The sequence below is a fragment of the Atractosteus spatula genome, chromosome 18 (genome assembly GCF_055471065.1).
Source record: "Atractosteus spatula isolate fAtrSpa1 chromosome 18, fAtrSpa1.hap1, whole genome shotgun sequence".
Lineage (NCBI taxonomy): Eukaryota > Metazoa > Chordata > Actinopteri > Semionotiformes > Lepisosteidae > Atractosteus > Atractosteus spatula.
In genome coordinates this window covers 2818641-2843139 of record NC_142723.1, presented here as the reverse complement: position 1 = coordinate 2843139, position 24499 = coordinate 2818641, and the positions used below count along the sequence as shown (strand labels likewise).

Below are 24499 nucleotides of genomic sequence, written 5' to 3'. Positions count from 1 at the left end.
GTGCTTTCTTCTTACCATCAGTTGAATAACTGACAGTGTTACAGGTTATAAAAGGTGTGTTTTTTAAATGAGCAAGGGGTAAAAAGTTGTTTTGAAGTGCATTTTATTGTAGCTTTCATTTAATGTGCAATCAAAGAATCATTTTAATAGAAAAAGATTGTTGTCATGTCTCAGTTCATGTTATCTTCACACAGGAAACTTGACAATAGACAAGAAACCATTTTGAAAATGAAGGATAGTGTGCACGATACTGTTAAGAGATTATTGATCTGAGGAGTGATATTCTGTGATTCTGCATTCGACTCTTTGCCTCTAAAAGTCCAGCATGTTAAATTATGATCCAAATGGTGTTGCAAAGCATCATCCAAGCAGGCTATCTTAAAGGGGAGAGAACTGAGAATTGGCAGAGGAAACCTTCAGGGTGAACAGGTCTCCATGACAGATGGGTCTTTGTCTTCTTTTGACAATAGTCCTGTATCTGACACATCAGAAAGCACAGATCTGGTGTCGCTCAGCAGGATGTCCATGGTATCTGTGTCCCTGGGACTGGCCCTAAGTGAGGGGGGGTTCAGAAACTCTTCTGGGGAGAAAGGGGGAAAGTTCTCTTCATCCAGATCAAGCTCACCAGGGTGGTTGTTCCTCTCTTGGTTCTTGTCACTGAGGCATGACATGGGATTATTGTCAATGTGGACAATATTTTGCTTGCTCGATCCTAGAATAGTTTGATCCTTGTGAGTCACGGGAACATTCAAGGTTCCCTCTTCTCTGTGTGGCATTTCATCTCTTTGGTTCTGTTGAGGTGAAAGGTTGTCATGGCTGTGGTTACCCACCATATTTTCTGGCAAATTCTCATTCTGATCCAAAGAGGGAGTCAGGTTCTCAAAGTCAAAGATTGCCTCTTCTGAAGACTGGGTGCTATCGTTACGTTCCACAGAAAGCCCAGAGTGTATGACAGGAACACTCTTTCCCATTACCTTTGTCTCATCTTCCTCATCTCCAGGGACGACTGCTGCATGTCCATGAGCTGCGTCTTTCCTCTGCCTCCCAGAATGAGGACCGGGCACCTCTGCACCTTCTTCATCCGAGAGTGACTGGCTCGTGCTCGTGTCGGTGTCGCCAGACAAGGCCAGACATCTGCTCAGGAGAGAGGGTCTCTGAGGTACATCTTCTGTGCTGGCCCGCGCTCTGTCCTCTGAGTTACAATGGGAGAGGAATGTAGGTGTGAATATTCTCCCCTGCCCAGGGTCACTTCCCATATTCCCTGGCTGTCCTGTCAGATTTGATTCATTCTCCCCTTCAGGTAAAGCCTGGAATCTCATGAAGGAGGCAGTATTTCCCCCCTTTTCCAAAACAAAGAGACTCGTGCTTTCTCCATCTTTCTTGCCATCATCGGCAGGGGAGCATTGATCTCTCATTTGCCCGAGGGAAAAACTACTTTCTGCACTATAGCCCTCTACACTTTCCACCACATGTAGGTCCTGCTCTACGATTTCAGCTCGGTCCTCCTTTCCTCTGACTACTCCAGTTCCCCTGCAGCTTCCTGACAAACGCCTGTCTGCCACTTCTTCCAGTGGGAGATCCATCTCTGTGGAAACCCTCACTCCCTGACTTTCATCCCCCTCTCTCCCTGCTGCGCTCTCAGTCGCCGTCTTTCTCTCCCCCTTGACACAATCTGGACCCTTCTTCTGGGAATTGCCAGACTGGGAGGAGGTATCAGCATCTGATTTCCTCCCCTGGCCTGACGTGCTCTTGCTAATGGTTGGTCTTTCATGTGGTAAAGTCAGTTTTTTCCTGTGTGTTCCACTGCTGTTCCTCCTCCCTCTTTCACAAAGTCCCCTTGTGGAAACTGAGCTCTCTGGCTTTTGAGGCAACGTCCTGTCACTGGGCATGGCTGCATCACCACTCTTCACCCACAATTTCTTGTGGTTCTTCTTGTTCTCTGTAATGTGGATGGGACACATCAGCTAAGTGATCAGGACCTGGGGGCTGAAGAGCAGGAGGAAAGCCTGTCTGGGAGGTGGGGAACACAGAAAACCTGGAGCTGGACAATTAGAAGCAGAGTTAACACATATACTGTGGGAGGAACAGGTAACGGGTTTATTCCATGCTGAAAAGAAAAGAAAGGAAACACAACTTTTTGCCTGTGGAGCCTTCTTCAGGTATACTGTAGGAGTTTTGCCTGGACGCATTCTTGGTCAGATCAGAGAAAGGAGCAGTTAAACGGTTAAGAGCTAATGGATTGAGTAATGAATTAATAACTGATATCTCATTTCTTGAGGACTGATTCAGGAATTCAATTGAAGTTTGAGTTAATTGTGTTTTATACTTAACAGAATCTTGGTAAGAGAGCACGTCAATTTTAAACATGCTACTTGACACTGCAATGGTATTTTGGTGGTCTCTCTCTGTACAGTACTTTCATGAGGACTGATGGAAGGGAATACTCACCACCTCCATATTGTATGCGTGGCAGAGAGATGTGATTCTGGAAGAGAAGGAAGACAGAGGGTTCAGCTCACTGCTGTTGCTGGAGCATCACAAGGTCATGGTGCACAGTAGCTAAGACAATGTACAGCTGGGTTTGAGCCTCTTAGCTCAAATGAAGGGGGAAACTCCTTATCCCTTCAAAGTGAATAAGACAGTGGTCATTTCTGTGGTGTTTTGTGAGACTAGGCTGAAAAGAAGACGCATTCTCGTTTTTTTCTCTCCCTTTACACTGAGAACTGTACAAACCTTTGACTGAGAACCATTGGCTGTGACTCTGGAAGCATCTTGCACTTCGGGAGCTATCTGTACCGCCTCCTGGAGTGGTGAAGGCAAGAGAAAAGAGGTAGGGGTCAGAGTTCAGCAGGCAACGGTGTATACAGAAAGGACAAAGGGGACCCTGCTAAAACGAAAGAGGAAACACTTGTAGTGTTTGTCCAGCTGGGTAAAACATGCAGCTCCCACATCTACCACAACTGCTATGGAAGACTCCCAGTCGACTCTCGTGACCTGACTGCTTTATCAAGACCTGTTCGTGATGTGACATCACAAAGTGCACCCAAGCTTCAGTCCTCAGTCTGCTATGTCCACTTATTTAGCAGATTTTCCCTTAAGTCCTGGTGTGGAGAAGACATTGTGTAATGCCATTGACTCTCACCGTGGCCACTATGAGTCTGGATGCAGAGGAGACGAGACGCACAAGCTCTCCCCTAGGGATGTAGGGGGGAGGGACACGCCGGTAGATCGACATGGGCTCTGGCCAATAGCATGGGGCTCTAAAACAAAGGAAAGTGTCAGTCATTATAGTGAGGTAAAGACACTCCCACAAAGAGATGTTTGCAACCTGGGTGACTCATTAAAAATGACAATACTACTGCTAATATTTACCATATAGTTCTATTATATTGAAAAATGCCATCTGTCATTTTTTGAGCGCTTGGAAAACATGCGTCGACTCCAGAAAAACAGCCAAAGAACGTTTCTTGCCTCGTACCTGTTGATGCTGGGTCTGCTGTAGTATCTGAAATCCTGCTCCCCAGGGACAGCGGCTTGCTAATGGGACATATAGAGAACCAGCTGTGACTCGAATGTTAAAACAACTTAGTTTAGGGGTTGAAGAATTACACTCCGTTAATGGATCTAGCCGTTGATACATTTATAAAGTACAAACTGCTTTCTGCAAATTACCCCAGGGTTAAGGATGTAGTTCAAGCTATAGCCTGGATTAAGGTTTCATGACTAACATTACACTAATGTACACGTTCAAATAGAGTTTGGTTATTATTTCAATCATGTCACTTTTAATATATTTCATTTACAAAAAGCTTATTTAAATAGCATATAAGCAGCTAAGGTTTTATGAAAGACTCGTCATTGTGCTGGTTTGCCTCCCATTATCAAATATAATGCAATTTTAGCTCTTTCTAAAAAGTGAGCCAATATACCATATTTGAATGACAAATTTAGGAGGAAGTAGGAAGTACGGTAGTTCTCCGTGATGCTCAACGGTGGAAGTAAAAACAATAGTTTTTGTTTAAGGAAAAAGGTGGAACAGGGTTCAGACAGCTCGCGCACAGTAGACATGACGCAGGCGGCAGTCAGCAGCCAGTTGGAATGTGTAATCGCGGAGGCTTACAGAGAACGCGGTCTTCCTCATGTGTCTGCGGATGTGGCGAGTGACAGTGAGCTGACGAGGGGGGCTCGGCTCGGGCTGGCTCCGTCCGCGCAGCTGCAGCGCCGCCCTGACCCCCGCCTCACTGAAGTAGTGCTTCAGGCTGCGGTCGTGCAGCAACCCGGGGCCCAGCAGGGGGTGCTGCAAACAAGACATGTAGAGAGAAAAAGAAAATTGCAGATGTTACTCCCAAAATGTCTTGCCGGGACAAGAATACCTGCAGACCCAGAGCTGACATGTGAGGGGGCCTATCTGTCTGTCCTTAGAAGGATCAGATTTTGAACAGGCAGTGGCCAGCATATTTCATGTTGTTTCTCACCCCATTCAATATCAAGATAAGAATACTCTGAGGATTTGCATATCCAGGACTGATGCAGGAGGCACCAAGACTGTCTTCATCCTGGCTGCCATCCCAGGATGGTCCCACTGCCCTATCTCCCCCCCCTCACAGACACACTCCTCCGTCGCACACAGCCTTACCTTTGTGAGGGCACAGGGCTCCACAGGTGAGAGGTCAAACCCATCTTCCCTCCTCTCCACCTCCGCATAATACTTTCTATTAAGGATGCAGCAGGAAAATCACGTATTTCAAACAGTTATGCAAAAAGACTTCATTTGAATATTCCACTTTCCACAAAATATCTGTCTACTCACAGTCTTTTGGCAACAGCACTGGTGACGTCATTTGAAGACAGAGGCATTTTTTTCTCTTTTGTCTCGGAACCCCCCCGAAAATTGTAGAGACCCTGTGCCACGGTGCTGATGATTGCGTGAATGCCTTGGCTCATCGCCTCAAGTAGGTTTTAAGCTGTATGCATTGTATCTAGGTGTTGCCCAGCAAACACTTTTAAGCACCGGAGTAGACAACAGGCATAGATTCCTTCCAATCAGACTTTGCTGTCAGGACGACGGGGGCGAAACATTGATTAAATAAGCTACACCTCCACCTTTCTCCGAGCTCGCAGGCCGGAGTAGTGGAGCTTGCGTGCAGTGTGTCCTCCTCACCTGTAGGTGCCGCTAATGACAGAATGATGATGATCTCGCCGGCGGAACCCTGATTCATTCTATCGTTAGTCCTAGGGCCGGAACCGGCAGCAGCGTGCAGGTTTGACCGAGGGTCCGAGCTGTGCGGGCTAGGAGGGTACTGAGGTTATATCTAGGGACAGGGTTTCATCTTGGACTGCAGCGATGGCTGTGCGGTGGGCGTTTTATGTCTTCCTGGTCTCCCAGCTTGTTGTCGCAAGGGCCGAAGATATCGTGGTGGGCTGCGGAGGGTTCGTGAAGTCGGACGTGGAGATCAACTATTCCCTGATCGAGGTAGTCTTTGGGTCTCGGTGGAGAGTGGGGAGCCGACAATCTGCCTTCAATGCCCAGAGGAAGATTTCTCTGCCATATGCATTTAAAGAGCCATGACGAAAAATAGTGAAACGTCAGCTGTGTTGGTGTCTTGTCCTGTCTGTATTTTGGTGCAACACTTTTGGATGAAAGTTGCCATATCAGTATTTGCTTGGTTTTAGTGATTTTCTTCTCTTTTTTATAGTCAATTTGATCATTTGATCGGTAGTGTCAGAGGTTGGAGTTGATATCGAGTTTCGCAATAACCGTCAGTTACGCTACGTCGAGGGTAGACTCGGGTCCCGAGTTGTGCAGGACGCCGTCTAATTTCGCAATTCAGCAAATGGCAGCTTGTGCCGATTTCATCAACTGATATGTGCGAATAATCGTTTTAGTGTTTTGTTTTCACGAAATTAATTTAGAGAGACTCTCTGCTCGTGCCTTTTCTGGGTAGTCTTAAAAGCTCTCTGCTGTGGTGCATAACTTAATTGTATAAACGGATGCTCTTCCACGAACTGATGAGGATCATTCAAATCGGGAATGTGTTTGTCGTTTAGCATGCGTTTCTTCTTTTATGGTGGCTGGTATTCATACTTTTCCTTAACCCCTGTTCTTTTCTTTGAGTACTTCCCCTAAACCCCTGCTTGCTGACAGAGGCAGGCATGCACCAGGGTAATAGGATTATGAAGGGGCTCAGAAAGGCTGTGGTGGTGTTTTCTTGTCAGTTCAGGGGGGCACTGAGCTAGCGTTTAGTGCACACTGTTCACTCAAGAGTGCCACGGAGTAAAATTAACAATTTATACACAGTGCAAAAAAAACTGCACTTGCTTTTAGATCCACATTCTATCTCATTCTTCTTGAAATCCTGCAACACTTTTCTTTTGTTCTTAAAAAAAAGTGCAGACCGTATCGTATCCTGGGCATTGCTTGCATAAACAAACATTACCACAGTCTGGCGCCTTATTCCGATGTTTTCCGTATTAATATCTTTTGAATTCGGCTGATCTTGTCATTTTTTTTCCTGCAGATCAAGTTGTACACCAAGCAGGGCTCTCTGAAGTACCAGACGGACTGTGCTCCCATCAACGGCTACTTCATGATCCCCCTCTATGACAAGGTGAGACGGGGGACCAGTCCCATGGTCAGGTGTAGCAGACTTCCTGTTGGCCGCCCCTGCGATATAGGCCAAAGCAGGAGATCTAGTGTAGTGTCTTAAAAAGCTGCACCAAAATTAACAGTACATCTAAGGTAGTAAAACATTACAGCATTAGTGTATATTAAATACATTGTATTTGTGCTGTCATGAGATACACTGTCTCCTTGTCTTGTCAGGGTATAGTGTTGAGGTTATGGGTGGTGGCAGGTGGAACAAGCTGCCCAGCTGTGTTGAAGCTGATAGCCTGGCTTCTTTCAGGAAATCAGGAAACAGCTGGCTGAGATCCTGGGGTCAATAAGTTACTGACGGTCAGATGAGCTGCATGGGCTGAATGTCTCCTTTAGTTTGTAACTTTTCTCATGTTCTTACAGCACATTTTTTGTAATGTAATTGACCTTTTCTGGACTATTTTCCTCCTCTGTGATTCTCTACAGGGTGACTTTGTCCTGAAGATTGAGCCTCCTGTTGGCTGGAGCTTCGGTAGGTGATGCACTCGTTTCCATTTTCTCATTCTCTTGATGCATGTGAGACCAGGGTCTTATCACCTGTAAGATCAGAGTGAGAGCTGGGGCAGCAAGGTTTGGGCCGAAGTTGGGTGTGTTTCAGGTCTGTCTTCCCTGACCTTTTGACTCTCTCTGCAGAGCCCAGCAGTGTGGAGCTCCATGTGGACGGAGTGACGGACATCTGCACCAAGGGAGAAGACATCAACTTCGTCTTCACTGGCTTCTCTGTCTCGGGGATGGTGAGATGTGCCCCGTCTCATGCATAAACACACACAAGAAGGTGTCTGACCGAGCCGAGCTCGGGAATATGTCCCGCGGACTTCTTCGTCTTTCCCGCCGTGCTCGCCCTGTGGTTGATCCTCCCGCCGTACTGCGTATCTGCCATGAGAGGAAGTGTTTATTTCCCGCCTGTGCCACCCCCCACTCCAGGTGCTGAGTAAAGGGCAGCAGTCGGGGCCGGCGGCCGTGCAGGTGGGTCTGCGCAGGGCAGGGGAAGAGGGAGACCTGCAGACCGCCCACACCCAGCCCGAGGGGAAGTAAGTCAGTCTGACGCACCTGCTGAGGTTTCCCGAACGTCTCTGTCATTCCACACGAATTCATTCATTCATTCTGCGAGTCATGAGACTTTAGAATGAAAGCACGTCAGCTGTTTGGTCCAGTATATTAAGAAGGCTTCAGTCATCATATGGAAGAGGAAGTGTAAGATGTACATCTGGAACGGTAGACTCTCTTACAGAAGCAGATACTGAGCTTTTATGTGCAAGTGGTGCGGAATGCACAAGGTATTTGCATTAATGTTGCAGGCGATCTTGCTGTTCAGTATTGCACTTGTGCACAAACTTGACATTACAAGCAATTCGCAGGTGTGGATAAGCCATCATGTGACAAGGTGACAAGGTTTGCTCGCCTGACATGGCTGGTGATTGCTATACGAATCAGAGCTGAAGCAAGTGGCATGGATGGGTTGTGGACTGGATCCGCGGTGTGTGTTGTTTCGCGGCGTGGTCTCTTTCACAGCCTTTCTTTCTTCCTCTCACAGGTACACTTTCTCCAAAGTGCTGCCTGGCAGTTATGACATTGTTGCATCCCATCCATCCTGGCATCTCCAGCAGGTGAGTCCCGGGCTGCAGTGGGGTCTCTTTGTCCTGGCCAAGGATCACCTTGGTGTGAAGTAACAGTATCTGTTAAGCAAAAAGTCTTATGAGTTTCTTTTCATGGTAATGATTTTTACTGGGGAGTTAAATAGAGACTCACTATTGTCAGTCTGAAGGCTTTCTTGAAGTGTTGAGTAGTAATTACTGAAGAATTACATTTCCTGTAATGGGTTTTCTATGAATTCTAATAAATGCATCAAAGATTAAGTGTGATGTCTACTACAGGATTGTATTTACTCTGGAGATTGCCAACATTTCAGTCACCAAGGAGGCGTGGCCCCCTGGTGGCTGGGTCACCGAGGAGGTGTGGTTTAGAGGGGGTGTGGCGCCTAAAGGGGGTGTGGCACCAAGAGGGTGCACCCTCAAGGAGGTGTGGCTCAGCATGCAGCTCCTCCCTCTCCCCAACAGGGCACCACGACAGTTCGGGTATCCAACTCCAATGCCCAGGCTGCAGCACCTCTGGTTGTGAGGGGTTACGATGTGTCGGGGGCAGTGCGCAGCGATGGGGAACCCATGAAGGAGGTCACATTCCTGCTGTTCTCAGCCAGTGTCAAGAAAGAGGTAAGAAACTCAATTTGAATCCCATTATTGTTAAAAAATGTCAGAAAATCACCTTTTTAACAGTACACATTAAAATAAAACAGATACCATTGTCACATAGCATGAGTTTTTGACTAATAGACAATGTTTTCATTGTTGCAGATAATCCCCAGGTGTTGTGCTCTAGGGATTAAAGTCTTTTATATACTAAAAACTCCTGTGTTTCCCAGTTGATTGAAGTTAACGTTTCCCTAGTAGACCTTATGATGTCGATTTCCATGTGTGCTTGGTATCTGCTCTGTTACCCACTCTGAGGGCTGTGCTTTGTGTCCCAGGATATTTCGGGGTGCAGCCTGTCTGCAGTTGAGGGGGCACCCTCAGGGGGTGAGACCCTGTCCTACCTGTGCAGTGTGCTGTCCCGGGATGATGGCACCTTCGTCTTCCCGTGCCTGGCTAGTGGGGATTACACCGTGGTAAGACGCCATGTGGTCTGGCTGCCCTGTGTTTCATTGGAGGTTTCCGAACTTGTCTGTAGATTAGACCTTCATAACTTTATTCCTGCGGTCTGGACTGCTCATGCACTCTTGTATCCTGACTTTGTATAGCACTGATTTAACCCAATTCTATAGCATAGCAGCACATGGTTAATTTCTTTATTAGCTGTAAATATACTTGTGTGTAAACAAAGAGTGAAGATAAAGATTTCTATGACTCTACTATGATAATCCAGTTTATCAGGAGGAAATATAGAGTTTTCTCCATCCATCAAACAGTGCGTATGCTTTCCTTATGCAGTGGCTGCATTGCTTCCCATCATCCAGTTCTGGCTTGTGATGTACTGCTCTGTGCTGGTTTTCAGATCCCTTTCTACAGAGGGGAGAGAATAACCTTCGACGTTGCTCCTGCCCGAATGGATTTCACAGTGGCACACAACAGCTTGAAACTGGAGGTGTTGTGGGTTTTTTTTTAAGCTACTTTAGGACTCAGGCTCTTGCAGGAGGTCTTGTCTTGTCTTGACTGCTGCAGTATTACAACTGAAGAACCCGAGTACCAGTATGAGCATAAAGAAATCGTGGGAGTCTGAGTTAAGGCCGTGTGTGAGCAGAGCAGTCTGCCTGGCTCTGGAACAGTGGCCTGGTGTTTGCTGACCGGTGCAGGTGCTGTGTGTTTAGCTAGATTTAGAACTCCAGGGCAAACACTGCTGATGACCCTTCTCACCCAGGTTCCCACCTGTTTCATTACCTTCTGTTTGAAAGCAGAACCACTCAGTACTTGAACAGCTTCCTTCCTTTGGGCTGAACCAGAATTCCTGGTTGTGTGTGTGCCGTCTTCATGACGTCCGTGGTCTTGCCCGTGTGTGGTATATGCGGAATGCGTCTGCAGCACCACGTGTAACAGAGTAAATTGCTTGTGCTTGAATTGGTGCCTGGCGAATAAAGGAGGTTCCGGTTCTGCTTCCAGCCCGTGTTCCGGGTGATGGGGTTCTCCGTGATGGGCCGAGTCCTGAACAGTCCAACGGGGGCTGGTGTGCCTGACGCCACCGTCACTCTGAACAACCAGATCAAGGGTGAGTAAGACTCTCTGATTTCTGTTAGCTTCATCCTATGCGTCTGGTTGGATGTGGAACCAGACAAGAGTAGTTCATAGTGTTTTTGACAGTTTTGACAGCCGGTCCGTTAACACAGCTCTCCCTTTGCTCCAGTGCTGACGAAGCAGGACGGCTCTTTCCGCCTGGAGAACATGACTGCCGGTACCTACACCATCCGCGCACAGAAGGAGCGCATGTTCTTCGAGCCCATCACGGTGAAGATCGCCCCCAGCACACCTCAGCTCCCCGACATCATCACTGCAGGGTGAGGGTCCCTTATTGACCGCCTACCGCCAAGAGCCCTGTAGGAACACTGTAGGAGCACCCTGCAAACAAGGCAGCAAAAGTGTTACCACGTCTGCCTGGTAATAGATCTTATCCGACACGTTGAGTTTCATCAGTGTGTTGCCAGGCTGGTGTTTCTAGCGTGGCTTGCCTTCTGAGGACTGGAGCTGTCCAGGAGGGAACACCACAAGCTGTCAGTGTCCGTTCCAGAGTCTCATGTGGGCTCTCAGTCTGTTTGATGGGGAAGCTGTGTGTGGGGGGTGTTGTGTCTATCACCTGCTGCTCTAACTGTGCTCTTCCTCTCTGCAGGTTTAGTGTGTGTGGGCACATCTCCATCACCCGTCTGCCAGAGGGTGTGAAACAGCAGGGGCGCTACAAGGTTACTCTCGTCCCCCAGGGCAAAGACAAGAGCAGTGCCCGCACTACTGAATCTGACCACCGGGGGGCCTTCTGCTTCCAAGCCAAGCCTGGGGATTACAGCATCCAGGTAGTCCAGTCATCTCTCTTCCTCGATTGCTCTCTCACCAGTGGAATCCCTCTCCCCCCCATCTGTCCTGAAGGAGCTTAACTGGTCATTCCTCTCCCAGTACTCCTTTGTATGATTTTGTTTCATTATCTTGTGGCTGTTGTGCAAAAAGAGACCACATGACTGGTATTATAATCAACCAAGAGGACCAAGGGTGTAAGCTGAAGCGATCAAGTTATTTCTTGCCGCGTTGTCTCTCTGCAGGTGTCCGTCCCGGAGCCGGAGCTGAAGGCTGGCCTGGCTCTCCAGCCCCAGTCCCTGGACGTCTCCCTCTTGGACCAGCCCCTGTCTGACCTGCGCTTCACCCAGTTCATGGCCTCCGTGTCTGGGAAGGTGACCTGCCTGGGTGAGTCTGCCGGTGCGGGGATGAGGCCTGGCAGCAGGAGCATTTGTTTGCTCCTCTATGAGCTCTTCCTGCTCCAGAAATGGACCGCTCACAGCTCTGCTCGCAGCCTTCCTCCTAGCTTTCAGAAAACGACCGGATTAAGATATAGAAAACTATAAAGGAAGAACGGAAAGCTTGGAGAAACTCTGTCCGCTGGCCTCCTCAGTCCTGGTGTCTGTTTTTTTTTAACAGACCCTGCTGAGGATGTTGGCGCAGTTCGGTAGTTGCTAGTTTTTGCTGTCCATACTGTGTTTTCTTTCGTCCTGTGAGCGTAAGTGTGCACCCGTGTGTCCCTCAGCGGCCTGCGGTGACCTGGCCGTGACCCTGCAGCCTGTGAGCCGGCAGGGGGAGAAGCAGAGCGTGCAGGTGTCCAGCGGGGCGGAGGTCGCGCCCTTCTCCTTCGAAGGCGTCCTGCCGGGGAAGTACAAAGGTGAGCCCGCCGCGCTGGTCCCCGCGGAGCTGGCGTCTCACATGACACGCGGTAGTCCAGTCCGGCGCACTGTCGCACTGTTCCGTTCTCTCTCTCCCCGTCAGTGAGCATCGCTCATGAGGAGTGGTGCTGGAAGCAGAAGTCGGTGGAGGCGGAGGTGGTGCTGTCCGACGTGCTGGGCGTGGAGTTCAGACAGACGGGGTACATGCTGCGCTGCTCGCTGTCCCACGCCATTACGCTGGTCAGTATGACAGGGTGCCCCTCTCTCCCACCTGGCTGTAGAGTCTTCTTGTGGGGATTTCCTGTGCGACACCAAAAGGGCTCCTCTGCCAGATACAGCGGGAGAGTAGAAGCCGGGCTGCCGTTGCAGGTTCCCTGTGGAGATTGTAACCCCAGTCTGCTCGCTGCTGGTGATGAGAGCCTCTTTGCTGACCCCCTGTGGCTCAGCCCCCTCGATCTGCTTCTCTGTTTCAGGAGTTCTACCAGGATGGCACCAAACCTGAGAATGTGGGCGTCTATAACCTGTCCAAGGGTATCAACCGCTTCTGCCTGTCTAAGCCAGGTACAGCCCTGCTCATGTTCCTATACCCCAGTGCAGGAGCGCTGCAAGGAGATGCTAGCTCGGCGTTGATTCATTAGTGCTTCATCGTGTTTGAAAACTGAGCTCGCGGACACAAACACATGTGATTAGTCTTTCATAGAAAGAAGTCTCTTGTATTTACCTATTTAGGGTGGAAGCCCATTCAGCTTTCTAGTTCAAAGTGGATGAATGACCTCTCTGGGTCAGTGTGAATAGAACTGAACTGATTCAACATAATGTCCTACGCCTCTAATCATCCTTGAACATGAGTCATTTCTGTTTCACTACTTATTTAGATTTCTGTACATCCTTTGTTGCCAACCTTCAGTGAAAGCTCATGCTGTTTAGAATTGCCTTGGGCTTGTGGTATGACTTCGTTTGTTCACCGAACCCCTTTATTTCTCCAGGTGTGTACAAGGTGACTCCCCGGTCCTGCCACCAGTTCGAGCAGGACTACTACACCTACGACACGTAAGCTTTCTTCTCCACAGCCATCTAGAAGCGAGCAAACAATGCAGAACAAATAAAGGCTTATTGCTTTCTTTACTCAACTTGATCAGACTGTGCAGTTCGAAAATAAGAGCTTTATCATCATCATCAAATGGGTTTATTAAGGAGGGGACCAATATGCAGTTTAACCACATGGATCTGGAATGTTGTTCGTCTGTCATATCTTTGTCTTGCATAGTATCTGGTTAGGTCCCTTATCAGATGAGATCTGTTTTATTAATGGTCAGCTGTGTGTTCCAGGATGGCGCCTAGCATCCTAACCCTGACAGCAGTGAGACACCATGTGACTGGGCTGATCACCACGGACAAGCTCCTGGACGTCACCATCACCATCAAGTGAGTGAACCCCCCCAGTCCAGTGAGACCTTCTCTGGAGCTCAAGGGGTTAACCGCACTAGTCCCCTTTGTAGTGTTTTGTTTGCAAGTTGACGTTAAAGAACATATAGCCAGCAGCCATATCGCCCTGCAGCTCATAACTGGCAGCCCACTGAAGCTCGGCAGTTGTGAGCCTGGTCAGTACCTGAATGGGAGGCTCCTGGGAAAAACTGCTGCTGGAAGAGGTGTTAATGGGGCCAGCAGGGGGCGCTCACCCTGCGGTCTGCGTGGATCTTAATGCCCCAGTATAGTGGCGGGGCACTGTACCGTAAAAAGGCTCCGTCCTTTGGATGAGATGTAAAACTGAGGTCTTGACTCTCTGTGGTCATTAGAAATCGCAGGTCACGAAACTAGTAGGGGTGTAACCCCGGCGTCCTGGCCAAACATTTCCCATTGGCCCTTATCAGTCATGGCCTCCTAACAATCCCCCTCTATGAACTGGCTTCATTATTCTGCTCTCCTCCCCACTGAGAGCTGGTGTATGGGGAGCGTACTGGCGCACTATGGCTGCCGTTGCATCATCAAGGTGGGGCTGCACACTGGTGGCGCTTACCTGTAAAGCGCTTTGAGTGGAGTGTCCAGAAAAAGCACTATATAAGTGTAAGCAATTATTAATTATTATAAGATCCCATCCAGTTTGCGCCTGGTGGTTAGTAGATGAGATCCCATGATCTCATCCAGACACTTCTTGAAAGAAGCCAGAGTATTGTCTTCAACAACACTTGGGTAGCTTGTTCCATACTCTCACACGAGTATGTCTCCTTGTTCTTGGTTTTAAATCGCATCCAGGCAGTTCCCTCTTGTGCCCTGTGGTTCACTGTCAAGAACATACAGCTGAGGTTGATCCAGCAGAGCCTGGAGCTGGGAGCTGCGTCTGTGACCGCGCGCTGTCCCCTCAGGTCCTCTATCGAGAGCGAGCCGGCCCTGGTTCTGGGACCCCTGCGCTCCCTGCAGGAGCAGCGGCAGGAGCAGCAGCTGCAGGAGATCGAGCTGCGGCGACAGGAGAGGGAGAGGAGGAGCGAGGGGGAGGGGAAGGAGAGCCCTCCCGTTCAGGAGAGAGCCGAGGACCTGCGGGGGCCCTTCACCTACGAGTTCTCCTACTGGGCCAGGTACTTTTCAGCTCATTCTTTGTGGAAGATACGATCAGACTCAATTAATTAGGGGGCGGAGCGGTGGCTCTGTGGCTAAGGAACTGCGCCTGTGGCTGGGAGGTTGCCGGTTCAAATCCCGCAGCCGGCAGAGGAATCCTACTTTGTTGGGCCCCTGAGCAAGGCCCTTAACCCCAGCTGCTCCAGGGGCGCCGTATAAATGGCTGACCCTGCGCTCTGACCCCAAGCTTCTCTCCCTGCCTGTGTGTCTCATGTAGAGCAAGCTGGGGTATGCAAAAAGACAAATTTCTAATGCAAGAAATTGCATGTGGCTAATAAAGTGATCTTATCTTAATTAGGTGTTGGAGGCAAGTAATATTCTCTGTAGCTCACACATGAAAGTTTTTTTTAATCTGACTTTTTTTTAAGTTTATAATACCACGTATTATTTTTGCTCTACCGATTTTGGCTTTTAATGTCTTGGCTCCCAGCTCTGTGACATGAGTCGGGCTTGAACCCGCCACAGCCAGGATCATAGAGCACAGCTTAGCTTTAGCTTTAATGTTAATTTGCCTCTAAGTCGAGATTTAGGTCATTAGTGTTTTCATCTTATTCTCACATGAGAGGAGTACATGTTTTTTTGTCGGGGGTGAACGGTTCTCTTTCGTCTGGTTAATCTGTCTTTCGCGTGTGCCGTTCTCAGAGCTGGGGAGAAGATCACAGTCACGCCCTCCTCCAAGGAGCTGCTGTTCTATCCCCCGGAGGTGGAGGCCACTGTCACTGGAGGTCAGAGGTCCAGTCTGTGCCTGTGTAGTGTCTGTCTGTCTGTGTGCCTGGGTGATGGACGTGTTGAAGCGAACCATCCGAGAGCTCGCTACAGGAAGAGCTTCAGTGTCCCTGCAGGATTGATGTAGAGGTGTGCTGTCCCGTCTCTGTGTTGTGATGGCAGAGAGCTGCCCAGGCAGACTGGTGGAGATTGAGGGGAGGGCTGGCTTGTTCCTGGAGGGGCAGATCCAACCGGAACTGGAGGGCGTGGAGATCACCATCACCGAGCGCGGGGCCAGCTCGCCGCTCATCACCGTGGCAACCAACGAGGGGGGAACCTACAGGTGAGACAAGCCGTCTCCCCCACCTTCACGCCATGGCTACCTGTGGCTACACAGAACCTGGCAGTTATCATCAGGGCATCTGTTGGGCTCTTAACACAGGCTGCACAAAGGCAGTTTCTCTCTGAAAGAGTCTGTTCTGGTTTTCTCCAACAGGACTGACAAGTTTTTTTTACAGTTGTGCAAACTACCTTTTTTTTTTTCCCCTGCATCTTCGTCCATCCCTCTCAGTGTGGGCCCCCTGCACAGTGACCTGGAATACGACATAGCAGCCAGCAAGGAGGGCTTTGTCCTGACGCCGGTGGAGGCCACGCGGGGGGACTTCAAGGCCTTCGCCCTCGCTGGGGTCACCTTCCAGGTAGGGGCTGCTGGGATAGGGCCGGGGGGGGGGCAGGTTTCACAGACCACGGAGAACCCACATGTAAAAGAACCCTTGAGCCAGGCAGTTCAGTTCATCCAAACACTACTTTTCTTTTCAGACAAAAGAGTCTTTGCTGTCACAGTTGTTTTGTGTCATGAGCTTTGTTCTATCCAGAAGAGCCCATATGTATACCTCTATTTTGTAACGGATCTATGTCTAAACACTGAAGTTCAAACAGTTCTGTCACATTTGAAGTGGTGTTGTACTGGTTCTTGAAATTTGATCCAGTGTAGATTTCTGCAACCCCCTCTGATTAAATGCGTGTTTAAATAACCAGTAATTCAACTTTTCACTTATTCAGCGAGATCTGAATTGTATCTGCTGTGGGTCCCAATTACAAACCAAGCAGCGTGGTGCCCTTTCATGACTGGCTGTGGTGACTCCTTGATCTGCACTCTTTGTTCCAGATCGTAGCAGAGGACAAACAGCCTCTTTCGGGGGTCCTGCTCTCTCTCAGTGGGGGGCAGTTCCGCTCCAACTTGCTGACCCAGGACTCAGGAATCCTCACCTTTAACAACCTGGTAAAGCCCTCTTCCATCACATCACAAAAACGTTATGAATGAGAGGAGGTCAATTGGCACATTTAACTAGTTTGGTTTCTAATAGCAATTGATAGCAACTGATAATTTGAGGGTTCTCCTGCAGCCCTTCCTTGAAGGAAAACAAGGGTGTGATGTTGAAGAGCATGTCTGGGTCTGGTACAGTCCTCAGCTTTAAATGCACGTACTTTCCTCTGGTTTGTGGGCCACTGTTAAATCCCGAAGAAGTCTCTCAGGTGGACCATTGCAGTGCTTTTGAGGATTTTGAACACTTAACATCTGGTGTAACCAGCTGCTGTTGTGAAAAGTGGGATTTGATCAGGTAGACGGTGTGAGTATTTATCACAGTGGTTTTTAGGGTAAGTGTTCATTAACTAGTCCACGCTTAATTTCAAAGCCATCCAAGAGATGCATTCTCTGGGTATTTAAATATTTTGTTGAAATTTTGCTGGGGTTCTTCAAACCTGGGGATTGTAACTGAGAAACCAAGTCCCTCGTGCCAGACTACATTACCGTTAGTCCTTCAGCAGTCACGGGGACAGTCTCCTACCTTGCCGGCCGGTGGCACATCTGTGATTTCTCTCTCTCCCACCCCCTGACTGTCTTCAGAGCCCAGGCCAGTACTACTTCAAGCCCATGATGAAGGAGTACCGCTTCGAACCCGTGTCCCAGATGATTGAGGTGGAGGAGGGGCAGACGCTCAGCATCGTCATCACCGGCTACAAGACCGCCTACAGGTGGGCAGAGGGCAGTGTGGGGTCAGCAGAGCTGACGGCAGGACAGGAAGTCTAGGGTTGTGGTTGTACCCATTTCTCCATCTCCCTTATTTGATGTTTTTCCCCCTGCATCTCCCTGTCCCTCATTAGCTGCTATGGCACGGTGTCGTCCCTGAGTGGCGACGCGGAGCAGGGGGTGGCAGTGGAGGCGGTGGGCCAGGGGGAGTGCAGCCTGTACAGCGAGGACACCGTGACGGATGAGGAGGGCCACTTCAGGCTGCGGGGCCTGCTGGTGAGTTCACTGCAAGCTGAGCAGTCCCGTCGCCCACCTCACACACACACACACACGCCTCTGCCATCTGTACGTCTGCAAACACACGCTGCCCCGATGCACAGCGCCAGCTCGAGGGCACACTGCCACGCCTGCATCTGCACGCTCGGCATTGTGGATGGCCTGATGCAGAACACTGGCCAGTCATATCATTGGTGCAGGAGCATTGTGGGAAATTTGCTCAGTTGCATTGCATTGTGGTATTGCACTCCCTTATAGTGAACCCGACGCTACGAAGGTAGTTTTTTCCATTCGGTGCATGCCGTCGTGTACCAAATCTGTGGACTACACGTCGCACTCCTCCGCCGACGCCCGGTTTTCTTCTCTTTGACAGCCAGGGTGTACGTACCAGATCCAGCTGAGGGCGGAAGGCAACGAGCACATCGAGAGGGCCCTGCCGCAACACCGGGACGTGAAGGTCAGTCCCTGCCGTGCCTTCTCCGGATACACACACACGTGGCCTGCAAACGTGCCAGGCCTGGAAAGCCAGGGAAAGGCGACAAATCCTTACGATCTGGAATGATCTTGCACAAACACTATGTGGTAATGGATTATTGGAGCCCTGACGCTCCTCTCAAGCGATAATATGTCAGTAGGAGGCTTAAGTTCTGGTGGTGGTTGAGAAACTGAGAAAGGTGGCAGAGCAGACTGCTGTGAGGGTCAGCGGCAATGTTTGTTCATTGTCATGAGAATAGTCATGGGATGCTGTGATGGAGATATTAAGGGAGTCGTGTGTTACAGCTCCCGGGATCGCCTGGCACTTCGAGGTCAGCACAGGTCTGATGCGCACAGACAGCACGGGTGGCTCCTGTCAGAAAGCCGCAGGCGATCTACACGGTGGCCTATATACAGAAACAGAGTTAATAAGAGGCTGTGTAACAGAGGGGCTGATAAGGCTGCACCCAGCCTGACACCGGTTATCTCTCAGCAGCTCTGAAATTGATGCCTGTGATGGATTGTGTGGCCTTGTCGCAGGCGGGCGCGGGGTCGCTCCTCTCCAGGCGGCTGGCTAACCCCAGTCTCACACCGGTGGCTGATTGCCTTCTGTGTGGATTCAGGAACCCGGTGTGGGGGGGGGGAGGACTAACCGTGTAATCGTCTGCAGGTGGAGAGCAGTGACATCGAAGGAATCAACATCATCGCCTTCCGGCAGATCAACCAGTTTGATCTGAGTGGGAATGTGATCACGTCCCCGGAGTTCCTGCCCACGCTCTGGGTAAGACTCTGCCGCCGAGAGGCTTTGCTGTAAGAGCGGTGCATGCTGGGGGCTGGGAGCCATGCAGGCAGTCGGCCACTTGGGGCCCTCCTCCTGTTGCGACTTGTCCCCCAGGCGCTCAGCATGAGCGATTGTACCTTAATCGTCTGTGGCCCTGTTCCCACAGCGGTCTAGCAGACAAGGCCGCAGTCGACAGTGAAAGACTACGGCACAACATTGAAGCAATTCCCTTATCATAAAGGGATCTTTTGCTGAGCAGTGCAGTGTGACTGGCCCTGAGGGCCTGCAGGAGCCGTGCGCTGTCCTGCAGCTGGACTGTGTGCTGCCCGGTCTCTGAGCTGTGCGTCTTTGCCCCTCCCGCAGGTGAAGCTGTACAAGAGTGACAACCTGGACAACCCCGTGCACACCGTCTCCCTGGGCCAGTCCCTGTTCTTCCACTTCCCCCCGCTGCTGCGCGACGGAGAGGTGCTGGCCGCCGGAAACTCCTCCCAGCTCCCTTTGTTACCGATTCGGAGCAGTTTTTGTAAAGATCAGCCTCATTTCAGTATTGCTCTGATATTAGTCACACCTGTCCCAAAGACAGCTTCATCTCTGGTGCCTGGACTGGCTCGGTATATCCCAGCTGCAAAATCCGACTCTTCCACGCGGCTGTTCACCCAACTCCAGAGCCAGACGGCACCAAGGGAATATTCTGTCTTGTCAAATTCCTGCAGTTCACAGAAGCTGGATATATTATAAAAAGTAATCGCATTCTCATGACGCTTAATGGCGAGAATGACAGCTGATTTGATTTGGGATTTCGACTTCAATAACTTCGTTGTTGGCTTTTGGCAATAGTACATTGTTTGCAGACTACAGGTAGATTAATCTCCTGTCTTGTGGGAGCCCGTGCAATCTAATTTAATTTTTTTTTTTCCACGCTCTGACTGTGTTCCGTTATTAAAAATGTTTGCGTCATGAAATGCGCTCTGACCAGATGTGTTGCAGGCTCGACCCGGACAGGGAGGAAGTCTGGGGGGGGATAGCTGTGGGGTGGAGAGAGCTGCTCTCTGTCCACGTTTGTTGACGCCCCCTGTCTTCTTGTGGTTCCAGAACTACGTGCTGATGCTGGACTCCACGCTGTCTCGCTCGCAGTACGACTTCTCCCTGCCTCAGGTCTCCTTCAGCTCCTCCGGCTACCACAAACACATCACCCTGGCCTTCACCCCCACAGTGAGTGTCCCACTCCTGCACCCTTGATGTTGCTTCATGCCCATGGGCACGGTTTTCCACCAGATTGTTATTATTTTATGACAATAGCAAGTTTTTTTTTTTTTTAATCCCATGCAGTAAGACATAATTTTTACAGGGCAAAGCAAACAGCGCAGACACCAGACCTTGCCTTTTGGTGATCTGAAGGGCAGACGTTTTATGTCTCGATACGCGAGCAGATGTTTTGATGACCGTGTGGAGGGTTGTGATTCAGCCCGTGTGAATATTAATCCGGCTGGTGCGTTTTCCAGCGCAAGTTGCCGGACCAGGATGTGGCCCAGGGGTCCTACATCGCCCTTCCCCTCACATTGCTCCTGCTGCTGGCCGCCTACAATCACGAGAAGGTACCCGCCTGCCCTCGCCCTCCTGTCCCTGCTGCTTCGCCCAGCTGCCCAGTCCGTGTCTGCAGTACTGTGTGCTCCTGTGAAGGCTCCACTTGCGTCATCATGGCCTCCTACACTTACTTGCTTCTGGAATCTAACTGTTCTTACCAGAGGGTTTTTCTTATCAATGTGCAATAGTGCTTATCAATGCATAACATCATTGGTTTGAGTTTTGTGGTCTGGGCTATTGAATCCACAGATGCAAACACTGTTGTCAAGCTTAGCTTGTACAATAGCTCGTTTTGCATCATGCACAGCGGTGTGGCGGAGCCTGAGTGCTCTTCTGGGTTTCAGGTTATCCCGTTGCTGCTGCAGCTGGCGAGCCGGGTGCAAGGGGTCCGAGGCTCGGCTCAGGCCGGTGGAGATAGTGCCAACCTGGATGATGCCAAACGCCTGGTCAAGAGGCAGAAGACCAGGCGCACCTGAGCGGAGGGACATGTGCCACAAGGCTCCTCCCACCTGCGACATCACAGAGTGGGTGGAGCTGCCAGAACTGCGGACACTCCCATTTCATCACCCCCGGGGAAGACATGCCGATATTGACAGCGTGGATTGCGCCACTGGAGGCGACGGCGGGGGGTGGGGGTGGCGTGGCCATCACTTTCATCCACGCTTGAGTGCACACCTGCTGGCATCCCTCGCATCCGCTGAGATGCACCTGCGGAAGGAAGCTGGTCACACCTTTGTCAGAATCCACGCTGTCAGTGCGCGGTGTTCCTCCTTTGGGATCCGGGACTTGATGCCAGAGCCCTTCTGAGCGGGGCAGGGTTATGCGGGTGAGAAGTGTCCTTGTGTCACCTCTCTGTCCTGTGCTTAGTTCATGTGGTGGGGCAGGGGACGTGTTGGCTGCAGGTGGGTTTGTGTGTGTGTGGGGGGGGGGGGACTTGGGCAATATTGGGGTCCGAGATGAGGTGATTTTCTTTTTAGCTGTAATTTATTGACAAGTCGAGTTCAGATGTCAAATGTAATTCCCAGTAGCCCTCAGGGATTTTCGAGATCTGCGGATGCTTGCCTTTCCTGTTTCAGTGTCTCTGCCAGTGGTGCCCAGTGCCTGGGTTAGAAGGGAGGAGGGCAGCAGTGCTGTTATGCCCACAGACTCACGCAGCACACTGGGTCACCAGATTCCAGGGAAGGAGATTCCACTTTTCCCAATTAAAAACATGACAAATTTATCATTTTTAGGGAACTCACCATATATTGATAGGCTGTCAACATTTGTATGTGTTGTGATCTACAGGCACCTTTTTTTGTTTTCAGCGTGGGACGGCATCCAGCTGATACGGTTGGGTCAGCAGCGGCCATCAGTGTCGGCTGAGAAAGCCCACTTATTTTCTGTAGTGCGACAGTGCTGGGGCGTGGTTCTGAGGGAAAGAGTGAGCATGAACTGAACTAAAATAAAACGATCTGAGTGGTTAAACTGATATTGATTTTTTTTTTATTATTAAACTTGCACATAAAAAAACTAACTCGGATGATGTCATCCTGCAGCGCTGGAGCTGGAAATACACCTCCTCGCACAGCACTTAAGAGCCGTCTCAGGATTTATGAGGGAAGAACCGCCTGGGGAAGAATGTGGAAGAGGGGCTGCAGTTCCCCAGACGGCCCGTGTGTGGCAGCGTTGAGCTGCAGACCAGGCGGTGGAGAAGCAGGGCAGTGTGCCCAGCTGCTCCAGTGATAAATCACTGTCACGGTAGCACAGGTCTGGGCGCGAGCAGCCGTTCATCTCGCCCCTTGGTGATGTTCAGAGGGCCACACTGGAAACTGAAGCATCGGGCACATTGATACTTAAAGCTTTTACGCTAGAGAGTGTGCAGGAATACAGCATAGTCAAGGGCTAATTTACCAGTTACGCTGAAGTAACCTTGCAGGGGCAGCGTTGTTCACAAATCTATATTCAGGCTCATGCGTTTTCTATGCATTTTTTTTTTAACTTTCCTTGTCCCTTTTTTAAGGTTCTGAGTACGAAGACACAGCCGTCTTGTTGCCGGGCTATGTTAAAGGACCAAGGAAAAGGCGCGTTTCTTTCCCCAAAGGGTTGTGGGAGTGTGAAACAAGCTGCCCAGCCATGTGCCCTGGCTGCTTACGAGAAACGGCTTTGAGAGATCCTTAAGTGTGAAGTCAGACTTTGAAGGGGGTGGGGGGAGAATCTTGTCTTAGCTCTTTGTTACACTTACTTTCTCACTGCTGTTCCTAGTAGACATAATTAGTAGCATTTAAAAATCGACAGGAAGTACAGCAGACAGCAGACGGAGCCCGTAGTATCGGGGGGAACTCTGCGGTGATGATAGTTGCACTGAGACGCAGTGTGTCTTTCGGAGCGCATGAGTCTTCTCCACGCGCAGCAGCGGGTGCTGAAACTGTCCTCCAGCTGGGCGGGGGGGATGACTGGGTTTTCAAGAGCACCCTCCCCATTGAGGCCGTGCAGCCTTAGTCGTCCAGGATGGTTAGGGCACGGCCCCCAGTGTGTGTGTGTGTGTGTGTGTGTGTGTGTGTGTGTGTGTGTCCTCTGGTCTGAGCCCTGGCCCCAGGCCCTCAGCCTGTGAGCACCAGAATGTGAGAGCTGCTCCGAGGGGATGCGGACACGGACACGCCCGCTCTCAGCTGACACGCGCCCACTGAGGCACTGAGAGCGTGACGTGCACAGCTTGCAAGAGGGGAGAGAAACAGGCGGAGCATCCAGGCGTGAGTCTCACCAACCAAGCGCACAGGCGCCGGGTTACTGGACTTCTGTCAGCCCGAGATGGAGATGGAAGTAAAGAAGGGTGAGACGGCCCTGTCCGGGTTTCGGGTGCATAGCAGCACTGACACCCCAGCGGTCGGGGTTCACTGAAGCAGAGCAGTTACAGTAGATGAGACGAACCCAAGACCTGTAGCCCCAGCTCTGCGGTATGAAGATGGCATCAGATTGTTCTGTGTAATGATGAGTGAGGTTTCTAGGCCAGCATGCACTTTGCTGTCACTTGAGGAACTACTTTGGTTTTATATCATTGCATTATTTTTCCACCCATCATTTTTTTTTTTTCTATCCTTGGTCTCGCAGTCGCCAGTGGGGTGGTGCAGTTTTCTCAAAAGTCCTCTCCGGCCCCCAGCGTAATTTGAAAGGTGTCAAATGAGTTCGTACCCCCCAAGCTTGTGCCCCCTGTGCCCCAGGGCACGTCAGCATGTCGGTCCGTCCGGGTCAGGACAGCAGCCGTCCCGCAGGAGCAGGGGGCTGGAGTTATTGCACTGCTGATACGAGGTGTAAGTGACTCTTTTAAGGATGTGGTTAAAAAAAAAAAGGCAATTCATGAAATATTCATGCAAATAACGGAGGATTATTTTAGCATGGAGAAACCTGAGCAGAATGGGTAATTGTATCTACTGCCCCACAGCGAGGGAGCCGGAGAGCAGGAAGAAGAGGGGGCGGCTGTGGACGGGGAGCTGCCAGCCCTGCCTGTCTGTCTGGATGGAGGTGGGGGAAATGCAGCCTGTCATCTCAGTGAAACACAAAGCCAAGGATGAGTGATGCCTCAATGTAATTATATTATGTAGCAATTCCGCCCTGCCACCGCAGCAGAGCTCCCATTACACTTTACCCAGAGCTCTCGCCGGAGTGCCAAGCCTGTCCGCTGTGTCGCTCACGGGCCTGCTTCACACCCCTTCCTTCTTGCACAGGTCCTCCGGGGGTCCTGTGTCAGAGCTGCAGTGTGTTCCTCCGTTCTCCTTGAGATTCCCACTACATGGCATCCGGCTGGCAAAGCCTAGGGAGAGATTTGGAAAGTCTTCCGTTCTCATAGGCTTCAGACAGTAGAGTCTTAGACGTTTACTCAGATCCTCGGACAGCCCTGGAAGAATGCAAACTGAAAAGAGGTGTTCTCGGGGTCTCGTCATTGTCGCAAAAAAGGCCAAAACCTGTCTTGGTCCTCCTGGGAGAGGAGGTGTTGGG

The 24499-nt window shown here is 50.4% G+C and overlaps 2 protein-coding genes across 2 annotated transcripts; one reads left to right on the top strand and one right to left on the bottom strand.

The window, feature by feature from the left end:
• Nucleotides 1-97: 97 nt before the first annotated feature.
• Nucleotides 98-5219, bottom strand: LOC148818388 (uncharacterized). The gene is made up of 8 exons (XM_088936860.1): nt 5104-5219; nt 4637-4712; nt 4121-4297; nt 3479-3537; nt 3143-3260; nt 2734-2802; nt 2449-2485; nt 98-1939 (listed from the first exon to the last, which is right to left on the bottom strand). The coding sequence occupies exons 1-8, from the start codon at nt 5217-5219 to the stop codon at nt 417-419; spliced, it is 2175 nt and encodes a 724-aa protein (XP_088792986.1). The 3' UTR covers nt 98-416.
• On the top strand, nt 5218-21995 carry nomo (nodal modulator). Its single transcript, XM_088936461.1, has 31 exons — nt 5218-5473; nt 6519-6608; nt 7082-7127; nt 7289-7389; nt 7580-7686; nt 8190-8262; nt 8713-8865; nt 9180-9317; nt 9704-9793; nt 10306-10411; nt 10547-10697; nt 11027-11204; nt 11448-11589; nt 11927-12058; nt 12163-12299; nt 12533-12620; nt 13046-13109; nt 13389-13484; nt 14423-14632; nt 15315-15397; nt 15561-15720; nt 15949-16075; nt 16546-16659; nt 17287-17414; nt 17544-17685; nt 18059-18142; nt 18830-18940; nt 19304-19405; nt 20033-20152; nt 20443-20535; nt 20869-21995. The coding sequence occupies exons 1-31, from the start codon at nt 5345-5347 to the stop codon at nt 20998-21000; spliced, it is 3627 nt and encodes a 1208-aa protein (XP_088792587.1). The 5' UTR covers nt 5218-5344; the 3' UTR covers nt 21001-21995.
• The last annotated feature ends 2504 nt before the right edge of the window (nt 21996-24499 follow it).

Excerpts from the sequence above, each read along its gene's own strand:
- nomo (XM_088936461.1), top strand. The coding sequence starts at position 5,345 with ATGGCTGTGCGGTGGGCGTTTTATGTCTTCCTGGTCTCCCAGCTTGTT. Across the intron at positions 7,687-8,189 it reads CACACCCAGCCCGAGGGGAA|GTACACTTTCTCCAAAGTGC; the intron begins GTAAGTCAGTCT and ends TTCCTCTCACAG. Across the intron at positions 17,686-18,058 it reads TCAGGCTGCGGGGCCTGCTG|CCAGGGTGTACGTACCAGAT; the intron begins GTGAGTTCACTG and ends TCTCTTTGACAG.
- LOC148818388 (XM_088936860.1), bottom strand. The coding sequence starts at position 5,219 with ATGAATCAGGGTTCCGCCGGCGAGATCATCATCATTCTGTCATTAGCG. Across the intron at positions 4,298-4,636 it reads AGCCCTGTGCCCTCACAAAG|CACCCCCTGCTGGGCCCCGG; the intron begins GTAAGGCTGTGT and ends TCTTGTTTGCAG. Across the intron at positions 1,940-2,448 it reads ACGCATACAATATGGAGGTG|AGAACAAGAAGAACCACAAG; the intron begins GTGAGTATTCCC and ends TCCACATTACAG.